The following is a 23,874-nucleotide window of genomic DNA, read 5'->3' as shown; positions in this document are numbered from 1 at the left end:
TTTTACTGAGACTGACACTTCACTTCTAATCACAGAGTCAACCAAACAATCCTTACCTTCAATATTACCATGCAACACACTTTCCTTACTCGAATAGTTATCCAAGGCTTCCAACTCCATTGAACCAACCTCAGATAAGTCATTGCTGTCCTCAGAAGAGTTAGCCACGCCTTTCTCTATTGCGGCTACAACATCACTGGCATGCTCTTCAAGCATGACTATTGAGTAAAAACGATCATTGACTTTCACTATAATGTTTTGCTTAATAAGCTCAGTAATGGTAATACCTGATTGTATCCTCCCATAATCCAATCGTCGTCTTTCTGCCGTGACTTGGTCTATCTGAACAAATCACCAAGCGAAAAAACTAACTTACGAAATAATAATTCACCCCAAGCATGCAAAGAGACCCCATAACAACGTATCCAAGTCACCCTTCGCACAGCCACCATACTTGGGTGCCACTCTCATAGGTCATAGAACCATTTCTCCCACCGTAATTTGTTAAGCAATACTGTATCCTCTAAATCTACTCCCGCATTAGATTCGACCAACACTATGTCATCACCCATGGTCGTGAGATTAATATCTAACATACCTTCCCGCAGGAGAGCCCATCATATACTTTTCAAATTCTGTTTTCTATGAAGGCATCCAATCAGAGCACCTCTACACTCCTCAATCCGCCCCTCATCTACCTCAAACTCAAGGTGAGCCCAAGGTTTCTTCTTTTCTACCCACTTCTGTCCTGTGTATGTCCCATCTAGACGAGGTGCTTTAAGCTTGTCCGCATACATATTACCTTATGTCTTTGTAGCCTTAGTGACAAAGGAGTGTCTTGTTTCATCACCCTCCGCAGACACCATCGGACCCACAGTTTTCTCCCTTACATGCCTCGTTAAGTTGATAGACAAGTGCATCCTTCCAATAACAATGGATCTAAGCTTAGTCTCCAAACTCTTGGCATCCGCCACATCCACAAAGCGCACAAAACCAAAGCGATGTCCTAGTTTGTCACTCTTTTGTGGTATGAAAACATCAACCATCTTCTCCCACCGTTAAAACACTCGCCACAAGGTCGAAACACCAGTAACAAGTGGAAAATTTGTAAAAAAGTAAGACGTAGAATTATTGAGAACTTTCCCAAGATGCCTACCAAATTTACCCCCTCCTCTAGACTTCTGTTCCACCATTAAATTCTTCAGTTTTTCTCCCTAAATCAATGTTGTTGTCTTTAATCAGATCTATGTTGCATATCGTTGAATTTCAATCCTGTACGCTGATCAATTACAAGACACCATATCAATGATGCTCCACCTCATGCTTTTGTCACTACCATTGTGCGTGAGAAACTAATGAGATCGAGAAAGTCAATAGATGATGATTCGACAAAGGAGATGGATTTAAAGAGCGGCACACTGAGTTTGCCTTGTGAAGCGTTAAAAACTCACATATATTAGTACTTATAATCCTTCTACCTCAATAGATAAATGAAGTTGAAAATGACGAATTTCTTTGGTGAAATAAAATTTTGAGTACGAATTAACAACTCCTCATTTGCGTAATAGTAAAATTATAAAATGTCTCGAATTACTCTGCTCCCAAACGCTATCGAGTCAAACCCAAACATTAACTGAAAAACACCAGCAGAAGAAGAAGAAACAAAGAAAGAGAGAGACCCTCTGAACTCCCTAACGTCGCCACTTGATTCATCGCGTTCCGCAAGCTATAATGGCGACGTTCGAACTGTACCGTAGGTTGACGATCGGAATGTGCTTGACGGAGACGTTGGATGAGATGGTGCAGCGCCTAGTCATGCTCAGGTACTTGGTTAATTAAAATATACTTAAAACACACATAAAATAAATTTAATTCTAATCATATTTAATATTAAAGTTAAAAGTGTTTTTCTTCATGTGCTAAAGATGAACATACTGCGCATTTTCCTTTGACAGTTTTAGAGATCAAAACTAAGTATTTAATTGAGAAATTAAAGAGGAAAAATTGCCGCACCAGATTTCAAATGAAAAAAATTGCAACGTTAATCAATATTTTTATTTAATCTGTAAATAAATAAATCACAATTTTTATTAATATTGTATATCAAAATAAATGAGTTAATAAAAAAATATAAAATAAAACAAAATTCATCATTAACATATTTAAATGTGTTTATGTATAAATGAAAAAAAAATATAAAATAAAATTAAAGAATGTAAGTAAATTTGTGTTTATCATCTTTAATATTTGTTATTTTACTGATGTGAAAATCTTATATTTTAAATTATTTTTATATTAGTTATAAATAAATTGATTTAAAAAGTGATATTCTAAACCAATTTAAAAAATAAACGAATTAGAAAATTATATTTTTTTATATTAATTATGAAAAAGTCAACATAAAAAATATTTTCTACATTTAGAGGAGTATAACTTTAATAAATTATGCATTTAGAGGAGTATAACTTTATACATAAAAGTTTTATCTATGCAAATTATATATGTATTTTATATATGTTTTCTGAAATCTATTTAACTAAGGGGATTTGGACCAAATTTTTTTCTAAAATTTTAATATTTTGTCTCCTCTCTTTTGTCTATTTCTTAGTGTTTTGTAGATTTTTATGTTTTATAATTTTTTGTAAAAAAATAAGTGTATTACAAGTGCTGCTTTAATATTAATTAAAATTTCATTGATATATTTTTTTATTATTAAAAAATAATCCTTTTAAAAAATATTAGATTTTACATCAGTTTAAATTTAAACTGATATAATATTTTTATATCAATTTAAAGTTTAAATTTAAACTGACATAGATAATACATTCAAAAAAAATAATTTAGATCGGTTGTTTTGATAATTAATCTTAAAACTTTTTTATATTTTTTAAAATAATATCTTACTTTTTATTAAGTTGATTAATTATTAATAGACAGAAAAAAACATGTTTCTTCTAATCTAATGATCAAATTAACTATTAATGGTTAGCTAGTATTAACTGTTAAGCAATGTAACCATAATTTCTGTTCACTAATTTCTTAAACTTGATCATCACAATGCCGTCGTATTGGAAAACTTAACATGCCAAAGAATGAGCTGTAACATGTTGATCTCGGCGTGGAGTCCATGCCAACTACTTTGACTTTTTTTATAAAATTAATTGATAAGTTTATAATATATAACTTATAATTGATAAGTTAATAAAAATTTAATAATTAAAAATTATCATCGATAACTAATTGAAATTTTTTCATAAAATTAATTATATAATTAGTTAATTAGTGTGAGTGTAAATTATTTAATACTTTAAGGGTAAAAATAAAAATATATATTAAAAACTATTTTTTAATAATTTTCTTTCAAAAGTTATAGGTTAACTTTATAAAGCTGTAAATATTCTTTCTTATACTCTATTTGGTAAAACTAATTAATAAACTAACCCAAAAAATTTATAAGTTATAACTTATTGATAGACTAACTGTTGTAATTTGATAAAAAGTAGTAGTAAAACAAGTTAAACTCTGTTAAATGATTAAAAAAAGTATTAAGTTTATTTAAAATGTTATGACTTAGTTGAATGCAAGTAATATTTTGTAAGTTAATTTTTAAAAGTTAAAAGTTTCATTTCAAAATTTATAAGGTAGTAGAAATTTTATTTATATTTTTATTTGCTATATTTAATTATTTTAAAAAACATAAAATAAAAATAAATATTAATTTATTAAGTTAATTAAATAAGTATTTTAACTAAGTATTTTACCTTGAATCACTAGGATATTTGGATTTTCTGTTTCTTTCAAAAGAATTTTTTCCCCATGATTCTATGAAAAGTATCAAAATGATATATTATGTACGATTTTAAAAGATTTTTTATCTTTTCTTTTTCCTTTCCTTATCAATTTTTTTTAAAATTTTCTTTTTGTTATTTTTATCTTTGGACATTAGGCTTTAGATTGCAGATTTTTTTGTATCATTAATTCTTTAATTAGGCATAGAAATAAGTTAGGTCCAAACTTAACTTGATTCAAAATTAGAAAGCTTGACTTTAACTCAATTTTTATAAGCTTCTTATAAACCCTAATTAAGCTTGTATAAAAGCTTGACCTATTGAAAAATTTGTTAACATACCTATTTTCAAACAATACTTATAAACATGCCATCAACCTATTAGCCCAAGAATGCAAGAAACATATTACTCTATTTCTAAAGATAAAAGCATCCAACAAGAATGTAAAATGAAAATCTGAAATAAAAAATATATACTATAAGAACATGGTTGTGCAAAAAATCAAAACTATGAACAATAATATGATACTGAATTTAAATATCATTGTGCAAATGACTTTTAGAATTTACTTAAGTATGAAAGTTATTTTAAAATTTAATTTTTGGAAAGTATAAAATAAACACTTTCAAAAATTAAATTACAGTAAAAAAAGTAATCTCTTTTGGGCTAAGTTATACCTCAAGCCCAACATCATATCAAGAACAACTACTCTCCCTACGGTTTAAGATTTGGATTCAGTCCATTCATAAAATTCAACGTCTGAAATATTAAAGCTGAGAATTGCTTTTTGCAATATTTTTTGTTGTCTTTATTTATACTATTTTTTTTTATTGTGACGTCTGAAATTTAGATTCTATTAGTGCATTTAATACCTCCCTAAAACTAAATTTTAGAAGTTATTTGCAAATGATTTTCAGAAAGTAATTTGCAAATAACTTCCAGAATTTAGTTTTTAGAATGTATAAAATCACTTTCAAAATTTATTTTTCAAAAGTGATCCATAAATCTACAAAAGATATCAAATACATATTCAGAAACTAAAATTTGAAAATCACATTATTTAAATGAGTCTAAATACAGAAGAAAAAAAAAATAGTATGGCTTACAAGCACTAAAATATCCCCCAACAACTGTTAATGGATGGTGGAAGCTTGAAAAGGGATATTAATTTTTATTTTGGCTTTAACTGTTTAAAAATAAAATTATTTTTTTATATTAATAAAATACTATGATTAATCTTATTTTTTAAATTAGTTTAAAAAGATTTTAATTATTCTTTTATTTTTTACTTTATTTTCTTTTCAATTTTTTTACTATTTTCTTTTTTATTTATATTAATCTTTATTTACTCTATTTCTATTTTATTTACATTTTTTTATTTTTGTTATTTCACTCATTATCCTAAAAAATCGTGTAAAGATAAATGAAACAAAATTTTGCTTTCAATTTACACCACTTCATTTTTATTAATTGCAGCACCTGTAAATGTTTATATATATATATATATATATATATATATATAAGCTTTATTTTTGAGTAATACATCATTTTAGTCTCTAAAATTATAGGGATATCTTTTAATTTAGTTCTTAAAATTATAAAATTAATGATTTTATTTCCTAAAATTACATATATATATATATATATATATGTTAATTTAATTCTTAAAATTATGAAAAAAAGAATTTTTAGTTCTTTAAATTATATAAAAAGAAAAATTCATTTTAGTTATTAAAATTATGGACTTAATTCAATTTAGTCCCTAAAATTATACACACCATTTAAATTAGTCCTTAAAATTATGAAATAGAATTTTCAATCCCTCAAAAAAATTAATTATTTTAACCCTTAAAATTATAGGCACTTATCAATTTATTTCTTGAAATTAAGAAAAAAGATTAATTTCTAAACTTAATTGTATATATGAGAAGATCTTAGTCCCTCTGACTCATTTCTATCAATCAAATTCGTCTAACACAGAGACGTGAACTTTCTGCTACAAATTAAATAAAGCTAACCTGTTTAATAAAATCCTCTTGTTAATTGGAATCTTTCTCAATTTATTATATGCTTCTCATTTGGTAGTAATCACCGTAGCAGACATGCATGATAGGCCTTAATGTCCATGCTATACTTGGCATTTTACAGTGACCATGATTTTTCTCAACCACTTAACAGTTGACATTTCTACATGTAAGGTAGAGGAACAAATTTTCCCTGTATTATTGTTTCAATTCTCAATATTTTTTAATTTTGTAAAAGGAAAATTGCAAGTACATGCATGCCAACACTTAATACCTTATCTAAATGTTTCTGGTACATGGTATTATTTACTTGATCACTATGTGCCAAACATCAACATGGCGTCTATGTCTTGAACACTATAGTCAGCTTTTATTATTATCAAACATTAGGCTTTGATTTTACATGTCTCTCTTTTTCTGAATCATCAAGTGGGTACTGTCTAGAATGTCCTTAAAAAATTTGGGACATTCAACTTCATTTAACATCTTTGATAAAATACATTCTAGACAGTACCATGTGATCCTTCTTGCCCATGTTCCATTAGACTCCATTTGGATTAGTCTTCAATCTTCATCAATCATTTTCATACCTAATAGTTTTCTAAAATCCTTATCTTGGTCTATATATAGATATATATGGTCATATGGTTGCATCTACAAACAATTCAAATCCTTTGCATTCTTGAAGCACTAAGCACTTCTTATACAAGTCTTTCTCAAATCATTCTCTTAATCTTCAATGGGTTTTCGTTTGCCCGGTTTTCAAAGGCGCAATGATGTCCCAAAAGGCTATCTTGCAGTTTATGTAGGAGTACACCAAAAGAAGCGGTTTGTGATTCCTATATCATATTTGAAACAACCTTCAATCCAAAACTTGCTGAGCGAGGTTGAACAAGAATTTGGTTTTGATCATCCAATGGGTGGCCTCACAATCCCTTGTAGAGAAGATTACTTCCTAAGCATCACTTCTCACTTGAAAAGGTCATAAAGGAGAAGATTGAAAAGTAGATGGTCAATGACCAATTCAATTTTGTATAGAAGAGAGAGTAGAACATTTGTAAATTTTAACTTTATTTCTTGTCCTTCATAAAGAATTGGAAAGATGTCCCAAGATAGAAACTTATAAACACAGTTGCAAGTTTCTCACTAATTTTGTTATATTTCTTTTATAAACTTTCCCATGGTTCTTTATTTCAAGGTGTTGGGTCGATGCTTTATGTACACTAGCAGAATCATAGTAACTGGTGATCATCCATCAGAGTCCTATGTTGATGATGTGCATGCTTTGTTCTTTATATTGATTTTGTTGAGAACACAGGAACGACCTATTGTTAATTATTTGAGTGATGAGGTAACAAAGATTATATAAAATTAGAACATTAAAGATAATTAAAAATATTAATAATAATATAATAAAGTTTAAAAAAAATATTATCTTTATTATAATAACTAGAACTCTAATTTTTTATTTTATTTTCTTTTGCTATTAAAGGGGCTTAAAAGCCTAAAGACAAAACAAAGACTAGTTCACAAATCTAGGAATCTAAGAACCTAGAGAATTCAAATTTAAGAAAGGAATTAGAGAAGGAGAAGCCTCATCAAAACAAAGATAAAATAATCCACATTCAGCACCTAATTTGACCAACCAATTAGCACTTTGATTAGCTTCACTTAAGACATGCTAAAATGCTGGAACTTAATCTCTTTCAATAGATCTCTAATCTCCATAATAATAGGAAAAAAAGGATGATTACAGCACTAAATATTAACAAGTAAAGAGATTGCATGCCTAAAATCACATTCAATCCAAACTAATTGAATATTTTTGGCAAGTGCAAGTTTTACACTCCAATAAACTCCCAAAGCTCAGCAATCAAAGGAGAACATGGATCCAAAGAATTATGAAATCCAACAATGAACCTGTCTATACTGTCCCTAATTAGCCCTCCACAGCTAGAAGAATCAGTAGCAAGGGAAGCAACCCCATCCACATTGAGTTTAAATTGAAATTGCAGAGGGGGTTGCCATTTTTTGAAGCTAACAATCTCCAACTCGACAGCTCCTTCAGCAAAATTGGACCTGCCACAGAAAATGAGATAATCAAAATCACTTTTGATTTTTATGAAAAAAAAGACTCAGTTCAGAGGAGAGTTTTGGAAAATCTCCTTATTCCTATTCAACCACAAATTCCACACAACTAAACCAAATAAAAGCCTCCAATCAAGAATAAGAGAAAAACTAGAATTGGCTAAATTAAAATATAACCAACTAGACAACCCTCTAATAAAAAAGGGCCCAAAAATCAGGGGAAACCAATTGGTCCCAGATCTGCCTAGCAAACTAGCAATATCTGAGAATATGAATAACAGTTTCATCATCCTCATTACACTTGAAACAAACAGAAGATGGAGACAAATTACGATTAAATCTTTTAGCATTGGTAAAAAGCCTACCATGGGCTATTTTCTACACACACAAAAAATATTAATTGTAGGGGGCCATTCTAGCTCCAAACTAAATTAAAGAAAGTAGTATCCAAAAACTGATCTGATCATTATAGGAAAACAGGTTGTAAGCAGATTTAACAGAGAAGACACCATTATTAGTATTCCTCCAAAAAAATAGATCTTGCCCCTTGCTAGAATAGGGGGAGAAATTTGGACAATTAAGGTACATACAGAATCAGGAAGCATAGATTTAATCCTATTCCAATCCCAAAGGCCATTCTTAGAAAAAAGGGTAACAAGTTCTATGAGTTTGTTAATTCAATAATGGCTGAAAGAAAGGAATTAAGTGTGATTAACCTAACCCCTTATCTCATTTTATCCTACAGTTTCGTTAATTATACGTGGTACGATCGTCTATAATGCAACTAACTATGAGATGCTAAGGGTGATCAAATCTTAATATACACAATATAATCCAATATAATAAAACGAAACATTAAAGTAAAAATCACATTGTAGTAGGATCCGTCATAACTCTAGCTATGAGTTTAGTTACTCATAACAAAATAAACTACGAAGAACATGATAAATAAACCCATAACGACAAAGAAAAACTCAAACAAAAGAAACCCAAAAAGGTAGAAGATAAAGAAAGTTCTCGTTCTCCGAAGGGATGCTCAATCACTTGCTTGGACTCCAAGAGGAAGCTTGTCATCCTTGCCAATGGTCTCCAATGACTCTCAAAGATGAGTTTAGGTAGAACTAAGAAGGGGAAGAAGGTGTATCGAGAAGTGGGAGTGTCAAATGTGAAGCATAAAACCTCTTTATATAGGCTGTGACCTAAGTTTTCAGTCGGTTGAGCTCTATCTTTTCAAATCAGTTTTATCCACAATTAGAAATGCTCCAAATCTTCAAATATAAGTTTAAATTTCAAATTCAAAATTTAAACTCAACTTTACATAGCACTGTAAAGGACTAAAAATATATAATTTTTATTTAGAATATCTCCATAATGCACTAATAACAACTACAACTAAACTGTAATAATTAATAACATAATTAGTGTAAATATATATTAAATAGAGTTTAAGTGTATAAATATAAGCCACAAAATATATCAAAATATGAACTTATCAGATGTGCCTTGTGTATGATTGTGATCTTTTCGCCTTATAATTTTAATTTTGTATATATATTTTTTAATCAATATCATTTTGTTTTGTACTAAATAAATTTATCTTTCCCTTTGTTCCTCGGATAAAATGGGATAAAATACTTAATTCTACCCTTGCCAGGAATCATGTATTCGATTATTGCTTTGAAATTTCTCAAAACAACCAAAGTTTAGTTTTTCTTACACCAATTTACTTTGCTTGTAAATGGAGAAACGAAATAAACAGAAAACACAGAGTGACCACTAAGTTGTTGAATTCATTGTCATTAAAGAAAAAAAAATTCTTTTTCCTATTTCTCTAAAAAGGGAGATCTTTACACGTTGAGATGATGCCAATTGTATACAAAATGTCTCAACTAATCTATGTCAGTCTGTTATACTGTAAGATTCAGTGTCCATTGAAGCAAGAGGTTATATGCAGGAAGACATCTTCGCTGCAAGGAATTGTGAGGCCACCCATGGGATGATCATATCCAAATTCTTCCTCAGCTTGACTCAACAAGTCTTGGAACCAAGGTTGGCTCAAGTATGATATAGGGATCACAAACCGCTTCATTTTCTCTCCAACGTATACAGCAAGATAACCTTTTGGTGCATCCATTGCTTTTGAAGACACCCTTCTCATACCAGGTAAACGGAAACCCATTGTTGTAGTAATTGTGTTTGGGACTTGAGAGAAGAGAATGGCCTAAGAAGAGTTGAAATTTAGCTTTGGAGTTTCAAATGCTTCAAGATGTGAATGATTTGTGCTGGTCCTAGATGCTTGCAGCCTTGAATATATATAGATAAAATAAAAGGATATGTAAGAAACCATTGGCTAGTTGAATTATTGAGGAAGGAAGGATATGAGATAAGATCTATGGGACCAAATGAGAGACAAAGCATATGGTGTTGTCTCAGAGGACTATCAAGATTGAGCCTAACATATTATAGTAGATAATACAAGTCAAACCTTACGGAACAGATTACCCCACTTGAAATAAGACAGGCGTATCTAAGAAGAAAGAAAGTCTAATTGGATCATCTTGAAATTTATCTGTGACTGCAAACTTCAATTATTCAAATTTCAAGCTGTATACATTGCTGAGCATTTGACATACAAAAAGTAATGTGGTCCATAATGCCTCGTGATCATGTATTCAATGTCGGTTCTCTTCTGATCTCCAGTCACTATTCATTAATCAAGTTTGCTCAAGCCTCAAGGGTTACATCATACATGGTTCTTATCAACAATGGTTGTCACTCTAATATTAGTTGGTACATGGTTGCTATATATTTATAGCATTGTCATCCTCTTTAAAGAAACTTGTGACATGTCTAAAGCATGTTCCTAATTGAAGTAGCTACAACTCAACGAATGAACAAGCATAAGGTTTCGCATTAACTGATGTATTTGATTTCAAATGGATAAATCCGTGGTCATTGCCACAGAAGGTGGGGTATGGTATGCACTCTCATTTATCCTATCCTTGAAAGAGATCACTGAGACAATACCATGTGATCCTTGTCTTCCAGTAGATCCTATCTTAGCCCCATAAAAAATCATTCAATGTGGAATTAGATTGCAGTTGTAGAGGACCCTTAGCAGCTATATATACACTGCTTCTTGGGTTGTCCAGCAACACAAGTCATTTGCATCCTCAAGCCTTAGAATACAAATATTTGTTTCTCATACAAATTCCTTGACATAAATCATTAATACTTGTTTGTGTAGCAACAAAAACAAATGGGTTTTCGCATACCAAGTATTATTAGAAGAGCATCATTTTCTTCAGCCCCTGCAGCTTCAAGGGGAACTGAAGTCCCAAAAGGCTATCTTGCAGTCTATGTTGGAGATGAAATGAAACGGTTTGTGGTTCAAGTATCGCTTTTGAACCAACCTTTATTTCAAGAATTACTGAGTGAAGTAGAAGAAGAATTTGGATATGATCATCCAACAGGTGGTCTCACAATTCCATGCAAGGAGGATGAGTTCCTAAGCCTCATTTCTCGTTTGAATAAGCTGTAAATCATGCTAATGAAGACCAATAGATTAGTGGAGGCAAATTTGTACAGAAGGAACTTTCTTTTGATGTGAAGATTTTGCAATTTTTGTCCCTGTATAATCTTGTAGAAGTTCAATTTTTTTTTTACCTGAATGAGAATATTAAGACAAGATATTGCCGAAACACTTTGCTTTTGCCGAAACACTTCCTGTGGATCGGAATTCTTGTTTTCTATCTATGAAAACTGTCAATATCTTCTGTTATTGTTGTGAAATTATTGGCAAAGATCATAAACTTTGGCTTGGTTCTATCGCTGGAGCACCTGGTCAGAGTAACTGAGCATTTTAATAAAGCTTCCAATTTAAATTTGATATCTTTTAGTTACAATTAAATGTATAAACAACATTTTAAATCTTGGCTTGCATGGACTATTTAATGGATGCTGCTCTTGCACTGCTTTTGTGACCGGTGGGTGCAACAAATCCACACAACCATTCCACAGTAGACATTTTTTTACAATTTTCATCATGTAAAACATTAACATCGACCTTTTAACTGATTTTAAGTAACTAAAAATTATAAATTTTTTATTTAAAAAATATATTTATCATATCAAACATATAAAAAATAGTAAATATTTTTTAATAAAATATTGTTGAAATAATTAAGATGGTTCCTAAGGTTTGATATTTAATAATGTCTAAACAAAATGTGGTCTTCCCTTGCCAAGAATTTCGTTTTTTGTTTATTTAAATAGCTATCAGCTAGATATCATGGTGTACAACTGTACATACCAGATTTCAAGAACTGGTAGTTTATCAATATATTTTGAGCCTATCTGGAACAGAAGTTCTTAAGAAGGCCACTTTATTGGTTATGGAATTATTAGCTTATTGGCAGTAAATTCTCACATCTTAAGAAATCCTTAATCAATCAACATCATTATGCGACATCTCTCTAGCTCTTGTCTCTCACTAGCACCCATCATCATATTAAACACCCCATCTATCATTCAGTTCATTAGAGAACTGTTTCCACCAAGATAATACCTATTTTTATATACTCATAATGTTTATGGCATTCTCAAACAATAAAGTCACTAACGAAATAAGAATTCAAATACTCTTAATTACTTATATTGCCCTTGCATTTGGTATTGATCTCGGGGCATTTGCCACTCTAAGTAGAAGACAATTTTATCCTTCTTTTGTGAGTGCAAAATTCTATTTAACTGAGAGTTATTAACCTAGATATTAGGTTGTTTTTTTGGTCAAATTTCTATGAATATGTTTATGCACTTTTTCTACCCAAACTTTATATAGACAGCCACAGTATGTTATACATGCATATTCTCTTCAATGAGATCAAGTAGGGTTGGAAACTTGAAATTTAAAATTGAAGAGCTGGATATGGTCGAACATTATTTTATTTAACTTTTGTTTCAAATGATTTTCATTTAAAACATAAAAAACAAGAAATTGTCTTTATATTTGCTATACAGACCGCTGTATGAATTTTCCAATTTATAATAAATAGTTGGATAATACCAATTCATATGTATATGTCATGTATGAACTTTCATTTCTTTTGAAAAGTGTATTAGAATTAATAATTTGAAAAAAAAATGGTTCAAACCAGTTCACGGACATTGATTCATATCCGATTTCATCTGCTTTAGCCGGTTCTTAATTAGTTTTTTGCTCCATTAATTTCCTGGATTGTCTCGGCTGGTGACTAGCTTGCTCCTAGTCAAACTAACTAGTTTAGTCCAGTCTTCAAAATAGGATTATTAGTGAAACTATTAATTAAAAATTTTAAATATTTTTCTTAAACTGAATGATATAAATGAAAACATTTAGGGGTGGTGGCAAGTTTTCATTTTCTATTTTCAAATAAAATAGAGTTAAATTGATTTTTAAATCAAATTCAAAACTATTTTAACTCAATTTTTTTTTTGAATTTTTTATATATTTTTTATTTTTAAGTAGAAATAACTTGTTTAATCTCTTTGTTTTTCTCAAAATACCTAATACTCTTCCTATTTTAATATTACCCTTCACTATTATTGTTTTTATTATCACTCCTGGTGATAGTTGTTACCATTACTATCGTTACCATTGCAAGATTATTTTTACTAATATCATTGCTATAAACAATAATATTATTAATTATCATTTTATTATCACTATAATATTTATCATCACATTTAAAATTATTCCTTCGTCACCTAAATCCCTTATCACTATCTCTATTAGTGCCAAATTATTATTATTGATTGTTGCTATTGATAGCTCACTGTTAATCTTTTAGCAAACGTACTATTAATCATGTAAATAATGTAAATAATGGTGAATAAATATTGTATTTCACATGGATGGATAGGTATTATTATATTTTTTTATTATTCTAATTAAAAATCTAACAAGAATTAGTTTTTATGATAGGGGTGGGGGCCAATTTTCATTTTTTATTTTCACATAAAGTTTCAAATCAAAAGGCATTTAACTAAAATAGAGTTAAATTCATTTTTAATTTAAATACAAAACTATTTTTTAAATTTTATTTATATAATTTTTATTATCAAAATAACTTGTTTAATCTCTTTGTCTTTCTCAAAATACCTACATGGTACTCTTGCTATCTTAGTATCACCCTCTATAGTTGTTACCTTTACCACAATTACCATCATGACCATTTTTACTATTGTCATGTTACAATCAACTATACTATTAATTTTTGCTATTATTATTATTATTATTATTAGTACATTTAATGTTATTTTTTAATCACCTAAATTACTTATCACTATCTCTATTAGTGTCATCACTACTACCATAGATCACTGCTATTGTAACCGCTTACTATGACCACTATTGCACTATTATCGCATTTACTACTACAACTTTAACATCACAATTACTATTTCTATATTGATTATCACTATTATTATTATTATCATCATCATAGCTACTATTTTTAGTGTTTTTTTTTTTAATCTTTAATCACTCTAATTATCTATTATTTTTAGTTGCATCTACTACTACCTTCACAATTGTAACCACAGTTACTACTATCATTTATTGTCATCGTTATCATAATTGCTATTACTATAGATATTATCTTCAGTTTTTTTTTTTTTTATCACTCACTCTGATTATCTAGTATCTTCATCGAATCATTCATTGTTGTCATACATCTTCTTTGATATCATCACTTGGTCACTACTTCAAACAACTATTCACCACCCATATCATATATTGCATTATCGTAACATTCATTATTATTGAAAACACTATTGATATCCCCGTAATTACCACTACTATTATATGTTACTATCATCAAATTAATTATACATATATTTCTCATTTGTCCATTTTGAGCATAAGATCAATTTCTTTGGTACACTTATGTTAAACAATCTGAAAATCTTATTTCCTTTAAATTATGAATAAAGTCATTTGGAACTGAAAATGTGTTGAAAAATTATTTTGTAGAAAGTTTGTATACTCTCTAAAAATATTTAAATAAAAAGTGAAAGAAGAATTGAAGATTTATAACCTCATTTAAAATAAATATTGTGAGCAGATTTATATAATCTTGAAAAGAATTTATTAATTGTTTATCTATTTTAATTTGTTTTGGATTGAGAAATTCAATTATTTGAAATAGAAAGAGTTGGCGAAGATAACAGAAAAGAGTCGTTTGTCTATTTTAATTTGTTTTGTTTTGATTTTGAACTATGAATGGGTTTGTTCTTATTTTGGTTTTGAATATCTGTGTAATTAAATCCACAAGTAAAAATATGGAGAATGTTATGTTGTGAACCTTAGTCTAATTCTTTTTTCTTTTAATGAATTTATATTTCTATTATGAGATTCGTTTTGCTGTTTCAATTGTTATCAAGATTCAATCAATCTTGTTATTGTCTAAGTTAGTTCCGTAACAGGCAATTGAACCATTACCAATTTCCAGAACTAAACCGTGAATTGAATTTACGATTATATAAAATTAATTTTAATCCTAAATTATCAATCAATTATTGAATTAGAAAACTTCTTAAATTGTAATGCTTCTCAAAATTTATATGTTGCATCATTCATTGGTGTTAGAAGTTACAAAACAGTTTGTCGGTATTGCATAATAATTGGATATTGATTGATCTATTTAGAATAAGTGCTTAGCCATAGATAAAAACATAAATCATAAAAGGAATGGGATAAAAAATTTGGTAAACAACATAGGTGAATTCAAACGTCCTATTTTGCTTCATAACCAAACATCATTGTTGTTACTTAATTGCTTTAAATTTTTTGTTTGTTGTCTTTCTTTTTCCTCTTTGTCTAATTTATGATTCTTTTATTTTCTTTGCACTTATTGTTAACAGTCCATCAATTTTAATTCACCTAAATAATAAAAGGTTAATAATCTTAGTGAACATTGCGGGGTCTCTGTGAGAAGATAATATAGAATTTCAATACTTCCTTTAATATTCTTACTCATATTTTTCACAAAACGGAACAACTGTTAGTTAATTTCTTTTCACACCAAATAAGCAATAGCTTCTATTACTGTTGGGAAATTCAAGGCATTGCATTAATTGTGATAATTCACTTATCAAGAAAAAACTAATAGTCCATGTGATGGTGCTGCTTGATAAGGAAACACAAAGAATCGATGACTCTAGCAATTGGAAATAATTTTCCGTTTTTCAAGCGATGATAGAATAGGAAGATGCACCACATTATCTCAAGATAATTATTCTGAAACTGAATGAACCACATATTATGAAAAATAATATAACAAGTGGCTAAATCACTTTCAAGACCAATGTGTTGTTTGTTCCATGTTCAGGTCAAACACAAGCATTGAATGCCATAGGACACCAATAACCCCCACCGACAATAGACCAAAGGGATTAGTACTCTTAATCCCTATAAAAAAAAAATAGGTTGACATATATCAACTGAAATTTAATAATAATATTGTTGTATTTATATATACTAGAATTCACTGAGATTTGACAAAAGGGAAAAATATTTTTGGCAATATCTTGTCTTAACATTCTCATTCAGGTAATATTTGAACTTCAAAAGAATTATACAGGGAAAAAATTGGAAAATCTTCACATCAAAAGAAAGCTCCTTCTGTACAAATTTGCCTCCACTAATCTATTGGTCTTCATTAGCATGATTTACAGCTGATTCAAGCGAGAAATGAGGCGTAGGAACTCATCCTCCTTGCATGGAATTGTGAGACCACCTGTTGGATGATCATATCCAAATTCTTCTTCTACTTCACTCAGTAATTCTTGAAATAAAGGTTGGTTCAAAAGCGATACTTGAATCACAAACCGTTTCATTTCATCTCCAACATAGACTGCAAGATAGCCTTTTGGGACTTCAGTTCCCCTTGAAGCTGCAGGGGCTGAAGAAAATGATGCTCTTCTAATAATACTTGGTATGCGAAAACCCATTTGTTTTTGTTGCTACACAAACAAGTATTAATGATTTATGTCAAGGAATTTGTATGAGAAAGTAATATTTGAATTCTAAGGCTTGAGGACGCAAATGACTTGTGTTGCTGGACAACCCAAGAAGCAGTGTATATATAGCTGCTAAGGGTCCTCTGCAACTGCAATCTAATTCCACATTGAATGATTTTTTATGGGGCTAAGATAGGATCTACTGGAAGATAAGGATCACATGGTATTGTCTCAGTGATCTCTTTCAAGGATAGGATAAATGAGATTGCATACCATACTCCACCTTCTGTGGCAATGACCACAGATTTATCCATTTCAAATCAAATACAACAGTTAATGCGAAACCTTATGCTTGTTCATTCTTTGAGTTGTAGCTACTTCAATTAGAAACATGCTTTAGACATGTCACAAGTTTCTTTAAAGAGCATGACAATGCTATAAATATATAGCAACCATGTACCAACTAATACTAGAGTGACAACCATTGTTGATAAGAACCATGTATGATGTAACCCTTGAGGCTTGAGCAAACTTGTTTAATGAATAGTGACTGGAGATCAGAAGAGAACCGACATTGAATACATGATCACGAGGCATTATGGACCACATTACTTCTTGTATTTCAAATGCTCAGCAATATATACAGCTTGAAAAAATTTGCATAAATGAAGTTTGCAGTCACAGATAAATGTGAAGATGATCCAATTAGACTTTCTTTCTTCTTAGATACGCCTGTCTTTTTTCGTGTGGGGTAATCTGTTCCATAAGGTGGGACTTGTGTTATCTACTATAATATGTTAGGTTGAATCTTGAGAGAGTCCTCTGAGACAACACCATATGCTTTGTCTCTCATTTGGTCCCATAGATCTTATCTCATATCCTTCCTTCCTCAATAATTCAAGTAGCCAATGGTTTCTGACATATCCATTTATTTTATCTATATATATTCAAGGCTGCAAGCATCTAGGACCAACACAAATCATTCACATCTTGAAGCATTTGAAACTCCAAAGCTTAATTTCAAGTCTTCTTAGGCCATTCTCTTCCCTCAAGTCTCAAACACAGTTACTACAACAATGGGTTTCCGTTTACCTGGTAGGAGAAGGGTGTCTTCAAAAGCAATGGATGCACCAAGAGGTTATCTTGCTGTATACGTTGGAGAGAAAATGAAGCGGTTTGTGATCCCTATATCATACTTGAGCCAACCTTGGTTCCAAGACTTGTTGAGTCAAGCAGAGGAAGAATTTGGATATGATCATCCCATGGGTGGCCTCACAATTCCTTGCAGCGAAGATGTCTTCTTACATATAACTTCTTGCTTCAATGGACACTGAATCTTACACTATAACAGACTGACATAGATTAGTTGACACATTTTGTATACAATAGGCATCTTCTGAACTTGTAAAGATCTCCCTTTCTGGAGAAATAGGGAAAAGAAAGATCATTGAAGTCATAGTACATCATTTTCTTTTGTCTTTAATGACAGTGAATTCAACAACTTAGAGGCCACTCTGTGTTTTCTCTTTACTTCGTTTCTTCCTTTACAAGCAAAGTAAATTGGTGTAAGAAAAACTAGACTTTGGTTAAATAAAACGAAGCTATGTATCTCAAAGAACCAATGGTTTTCTATAACTTCTGTATCTTAAATAAAACGAAGCTATGTGCATACAATTAACTGTCAACACAACATTTTAAGTATTGTATTGCACGGACTACATAGTGGATGCTCCTCTTGCACAGCTCTGGTGACCGGTGGGTGCAAGAGATCCACATTAGACATATTTTTTACTATTTTAGTCATGGAAAATATTAGTATCGACTTTTGGACTGATTTTAAGTAACTAAAGATAAAAAGGATAAAAATTCAAAATTCAGTTTCAAAATTTCAAATCTAAATTCAAAATTCATATTTAAAATTTAAATTTAAAATTTAAAATCATATTCAAAATTCACTCATTATTTATTCGTTTCAATAAACTTTTATTCAGAAGTTCACATATTTTAATTAGGTTATATTAGTCATTACTTCTTATAATAAAATAAAATAAAAATTTAACTAATTCAATAGATAAAATACAATTCTAATAAAAAAAACTAAAATTTCATAAATAAAATAGCATAATAAGAATTTATTAAAATGTGAAACTTACATAAATTCTCACAGCACATTTTATGTAATTCATTATGAACATTATCAAGCAATATCCCTTGTCTCTCCACTGGAACTCATAAATGTTTCTAAGAAGATAATATTTATCTTTATATATTCATAAGAGTGACTTAAAAAATACATTCACTAACAAAATAACAATTGGAGACTTTACTTAAACGATATTAAGTCGTTTGTTACTCAGACCAATCTTCATTGATAATTTACTTGAGACTTTACCTAAACAATATTAAGTTGCTTATCTCCATTGGTATTATTAGCAATATTTTTAAACTAATCAACGATTGAACTAGGTTTACAATTTAGCTTGATTGTGGTCAAATTAGGATGGAACTATTATAACTAAATATACATTTTTAATAATATAAATATATTAAATAGCAAGGTAATATAAAATTATAAGAAAAATTAAATTAAGTAAAAATTTTAATCAATGTAAAAAAGAATATATTACATGTTTTTGTAAATTAAAAAATCATAATAAATAGTTTGATAATATCAAGTCATGTATATCTCATATAGTACCTTTATTTAGTTTGAAAGTGTTTTAGACTTTAGAAAATATAAAAATAAAAAATAAAAACAGTTCAAACCAGTTCACTGACACCAGTTCATATCCAATTTCATCAACTGGTTCTTTTGCTAATTGTTTGCTCCTTCAACTTCTTAGATTGTCTACATTAGTGACTAGCTAGCATAAGCTTACGAAGATCTTATGAAAATTAAACTGTAATTCTCATAAAGTATTTTAATTTAATTGTAATAAATTTTTAATATAGTTTATCAAAATAAGTTATTTTTATTTTATTTTAATAAATTTTATATTTAAATGAGTGTATTTTTATAACTGCTTATTTTATTATTTATTCAATAAGTTATTTCTATAATGATGACTTTCGTTATAAGTTTAATAAAAAAATATTAAAATAAATTAAAAATATCTTATTTTGATAAGTTATTCTAAAAAAATTATTAACATAAACTAAAAATATTTTCTACAGATTCTTCATTTTTTTTTGAAATAGAATAAATTATCATTTAAAAAATATTAAATAAGTACTTAAATAAATAATGTATCCAAACTTATTTTTAGTTTACAATTTAAAATATGTTTATTAGTGAAAATGTAAAATAAAAATTAAAAACATTTCTTAAACTTAAAGATGTAAATAGAAAAATATTTAGGGTGGTTGTAAGTTATTTTTTTATTTTTAAATGCTATTTTTAATACAGAACATACGGTGAAGTTAAATTGATTTATAATTAATTTTAAAATAATTTCAATTCTAGTCTTAAAACAAAAAAATATATTATTTTGATTTTTTGGTTTTTAATTATAAAAACAACTCATTCAATTACTTTATCTTTTTTAAATATATGTATTTTACTCTTATCATTATTATCACTCATCACCAACCACTCTAACTCGATATCACTTTCATTACTATCGTTACTACAACCAAAATTAGCACCATTATTAATTATCATTATCTTTATTTGTTGTTATCAACTTAGTCGCTACCATTGATCATCATATTTAATATTATCCTTTGGCTACTTTAACTACCTACTACCATCTCTATTAGTGTCTCACCATTACTGAAATTGCTGCTACTTTAACCATCTAGCATTACTACAATTATACTACTGTCACTTTACCTTCATAGTTGTGCCTACTAAAATCACAATCACCATTTATTGTCAAAGTAATTATTATTACTATTATTATATTCCTTCCAAACTCGAGTATAAGCAAATTTGAATTTATGTGTGATGGTCCAAAATATAAGCAAATCATAACTGATTTGATCTTATTTAATGAAAGCATCCATAAAATATTGTCTGCTTAATTCAAATTTTATTTTCAATTATTCATTTTATTCTTGTGAGACTTTTAAAAAGGAGAAATAGTAATCCCATTTGAAACAAGTTCTCATAGAATTGAATTCTTCCATTGAGATGCTGAATGGTTTCATCCATAAACCATGACCATCATTTATATAAAATAAAAGGTTTGTTTTTTCTCTTCCACACTTCATCTTCTCGCTTCATCTATACCCAAAATATGGACATTCTCTTGTTTGAGTTTGACATCGATAATGACTATGATGATACTATGGTAGTTGAGGATTCACTAGAGAATGATGCAGAGATAGAGCATAAAGATTCAATTGAGTTTGAGGATGTGTCGCTTCTCATTATTGAAGACTCACTAGATAAGAATGAGGAGGCTAACCACGTTCAAGATGGCTTGTTTGCAGGTGAAGTAATCTCTCACCACAATGATGAGGTTATAGTAAAGAATCAATGATAATGCACTGTCAATGACATAAAAATTTTTGCAAGGGACGTTCAAATCAATATCTAAAAGCATGTTCAAGAAGTTCATACACAGTAAATAGAAAAAAAGAAGGAAAGAAAAAAGAAAGAAATACTCAAACATCCAACTCTCACTATATCTTGCAAGTTTTAAGCAAAAGTCAGACTTCAAACTTCAATTTAAAGAATTATTGTGCCTTTATGCTCGTCGTGCTAATAAGTTTAAGCAAAATTTTGGAGGCAATCTGCTGTGATTTAATTTTTTATGAAGTTCAAGTTTGAAATAACAATGAAGGAAGGAAAAGATTAATGCAAGACCTATGGTTAAAATTAAAATTTAGCGTGAGGAAGGTAGAAAGAAATTGATCTTCACTTCTATCACTAATAACATTTAATGTTAATGTAAAAGTCAAAGAGTTATTTTATAAAATTAGGAAAATTTAGTATCATTTTTTTTTTCTCGAGAATAAATATCATGAAAGACAATTTAAAGAAGGAAGTTCATTTTTAAATGAGATTAAAAAAATTAAATGAAGTTAACTACTATTATTAACTAGCATAAGTTAGTTATTTTTTGTTTATATTCAAGTCTAGAAGGAGTAGTTACCACCTTTATTATTTTACCATTAGTCATCTTAACTATCAATCACCTCTAGTATCACTTTTATTATCATCATCATAATCACCACCAACCACCATCTTCATTAGCACCACACCTCTATTAACAACCATCATTGTATTTCTTCACAACCATCCATATATTGTCACTTTACCATCACAATCAATGTCATCTTTATCAATATCGTTGTCGTAATTGTTACTATTAGTATTTTTATCATATATATGTTTTGCAGTTCTCCATTTAGAGCCTACGATAAATTCTTTTGAGACTCTTATGTAAAATAATATAAATTTTCTGTACCTTTATATCATTTTTAAATTAGAAAGAGTTGATGAAGATATGAACCAAAAAGGGTTGATGAAGGTTTGGTGAGGACAACTAAAAAAAGATGTCTTATCTAAATTTTTAATTTATTAGTGATAAGGAAGTAGAAAAGGAGAATAGTATATATTGTAAATCGGCAAGACAACAACGCACCACTTACAGTTATCATCCAAACCATTTCTCACCTTTGGATCCTTTTATCTTACTTTTGTTTCTTTTTTTACGTGTAATAACTAGGGATATCATATAATGATGTATCACATAATTGCGAACGTTGGGTTTATTCTTCTTTCTTCTAATAAATTTATATTTATGTTTCAATGGAGAATGTTTTGCTGCTTTAATTGTTATTAAGATTTGATCAATCTTGTTGCTATCTTACTTACGTGATAGAAAATCAAATTTAAGATTTAGAATTATTTTAATCCTAAATCATCAACCTATTATTAAATTGTAATATTTTTTAATTTCATATCTTCGCCAATAATTTCACAACAATAACAGAAGATATTGACAGTTTTCATACATAGAAAACAAGAATTACGATCCACAGGAAGTGTTTCGGCAAAAGCGAATATCTTGTCTTAATATTCTCATTCAGGTAAAAAAAAAATTGAACTTCTACAAGATTATACAGGGACAAAAATTGCAAAATCTTCACATCAAAAGAAAGTTCCTTCTGTACAAATTTGCCTCCACTAATCTATTGGTCTTCATTAGCATGATTTACAGCTTATTCAAACGAGAAATGAGGCGTAGGAACTCATCCTCCTTGCATGGAATTGTGAGACCACCTGTTGGATGATCATATCCAAATTCTTCTTCTACTTCACTCAGTAATTCTTGAAATAAAGGTTGGTTCAAAAGCGATACTTGAACCACAAACCGTTTCATTTCATCTCCAACATAGACTGCAAGATAGCCTTTTGGGACTTCAGTTCCCCTTGAAGCTGCAGGGGCTGAAGAAAATGATGCTCTTCTAATAATACTTGGTATGCGAAAACCCATTTGTTTTTGTTGCTACACAAACAAGTATTAATGATTTATGTCAAGGAATTTGTATGAGAAACAAATATTTGTATTCTAAGGCTTGAGGATGCAAATGACTTGTGTTGCTGGACAGCCCAAGAAGCAGTGTATATATAGCTGCTAAGGGTCCTCTACAACTGCAATCTAATTCCACATTGAATGATTTTTTATGGGGCTAAGATAGGATCTACTGGAAGACAAGGATCACATGGTATTGTCTCAGTGATCTCTTTCAAGGATAGGATAAATGAGATTGCATACCATACTCCACCTTCTGTGGCAATGACCACAGATTTATCAATTTGAAATCAAATACATCAGTTACTGCGAAACCTTATGCTTGTTCATTCGTTGAGTAGTAGCTACTTCAATTAGAAACATGCTTTAGACATGTCACAAGTTTCTTTAAAGAGGATGACAATGCTATAAATATATAGCAACCATGTACCAACTTATATTAGAGTGACAACCATTATTGATAAGAACAATTTATGATGTAACCCTTGA

At 29.3% G+C, this 23,874-nt stretch overlaps 4 protein-coding genes across 4 annotated transcripts; 2 read left to right on the top strand and 2 right to left on the bottom strand.

Moving 5' to 3' along the window:
• Positions 1 to 1,731: 1,731 nt before the first annotated feature.
• LOC113871414 (auxin-responsive protein SAUR21-like) lies at positions 1,732 to 6,800 on the top strand. The gene is made up of 2 exons (XM_027508509.1): positions 1,732 to 1,823; positions 6,581 to 6,800. Exons 1-2 carry the CDS (start codon positions 1,732 to 1,734, stop codon positions 6,798 to 6,800), a joined length of 312 nt encoding a protein of 103 aa, XP_027364310.1.
• A 4,359-nt stretch (positions 6,801 to 11,159) lies between these two features.
• LOC113873828 (auxin-induced protein 10A5-like) lies at positions 11,160 to 11,441 on the top strand. Its single transcript, XM_027512161.1, has one exon. The coding sequence runs from the start codon at positions 11,160 to 11,162 to the stop codon at positions 11,439 to 11,441; it is 282 nt and encodes a 93-aa protein (XP_027367962.1).
• A 5,141-nt stretch (positions 11,442 to 16,582) lies between these two features.
• LOC113873827 (auxin-induced protein 10A5-like) lies at positions 16,583 to 16,959 on the bottom strand. Its single transcript, XM_027512160.1, has one exon. The coding sequence runs from the start codon at positions 16,889 to 16,891 to the stop codon at positions 16,610 to 16,612; it is 282 nt and encodes a 93-aa protein (XP_027367961.1). The 5' UTR covers positions 16,892 to 16,959; the 3' UTR covers positions 16,583 to 16,609.
• Positions 16,960 to 23,064: 6,105 nt separating this feature from the next.
• LOC113873054 (auxin-induced protein 10A5-like) lies at positions 23,065 to 23,346 on the bottom strand. The gene has a single exon (XM_027511019.1). The coding sequence runs from the start codon at positions 23,344 to 23,346 to the stop codon at positions 23,065 to 23,067; it is 282 nt and encodes a 93-aa protein (XP_027366820.1).
• Positions 23,347 to 23,874: the final 528 nt, after the last annotated feature.

The sequence above is a fragment of the Abrus precatorius genome, unplaced genomic scaffold (assembly GCF_003935025.1).
Source record: "Abrus precatorius isolate BTA unplaced genomic scaffold, Abrus_2018 Scaffold7, whole genome shotgun sequence".
In the NCBI taxonomy this organism is placed as follows: Eukaryota; Viridiplantae; Streptophyta; class Magnoliopsida; order Fabales; family Fabaceae; genus Abrus; species Abrus precatorius.
This window is presented reverse-complemented; position numbering and strand designations above follow the sequence as displayed.

Bases quoted from the DNA above. Each gene is read 5' to 3' on its own strand.
- LOC113873828 (XM_027512161.1), top strand. From the start codon at position 11,160: ATGGGTTTTCGCATACCAAGTATTATTAGAAGAGCATCATTTTCTTCA.
- LOC113873054 (XM_027511019.1), bottom strand. From the start codon at position 23,346: ATGGGTTTTCGCATACCAAGTATTATTAGAAGAGCATCATTTTCTTCA.
- LOC113873827 (XM_027512160.1), bottom strand. From the start codon at position 16,891: ATGGGTTTTCGCATACCAAGTATTATTAGAAGAGCATCATTTTCTTCA.
- LOC113871414 (XM_027508509.1), top strand. From the start codon at position 1,732: ATGGCGACGTTCGAACTGTACCGTAGGTTGACGATCGGAATGTGCTTG. The intron at 1,824-6,580 runs GTACTTGGTTAA...CGGTTTTCAAAG, and splicing joins CAGCGCCTAGTCATGCTCAG to GCGCAATGATGTCCCAAAAG.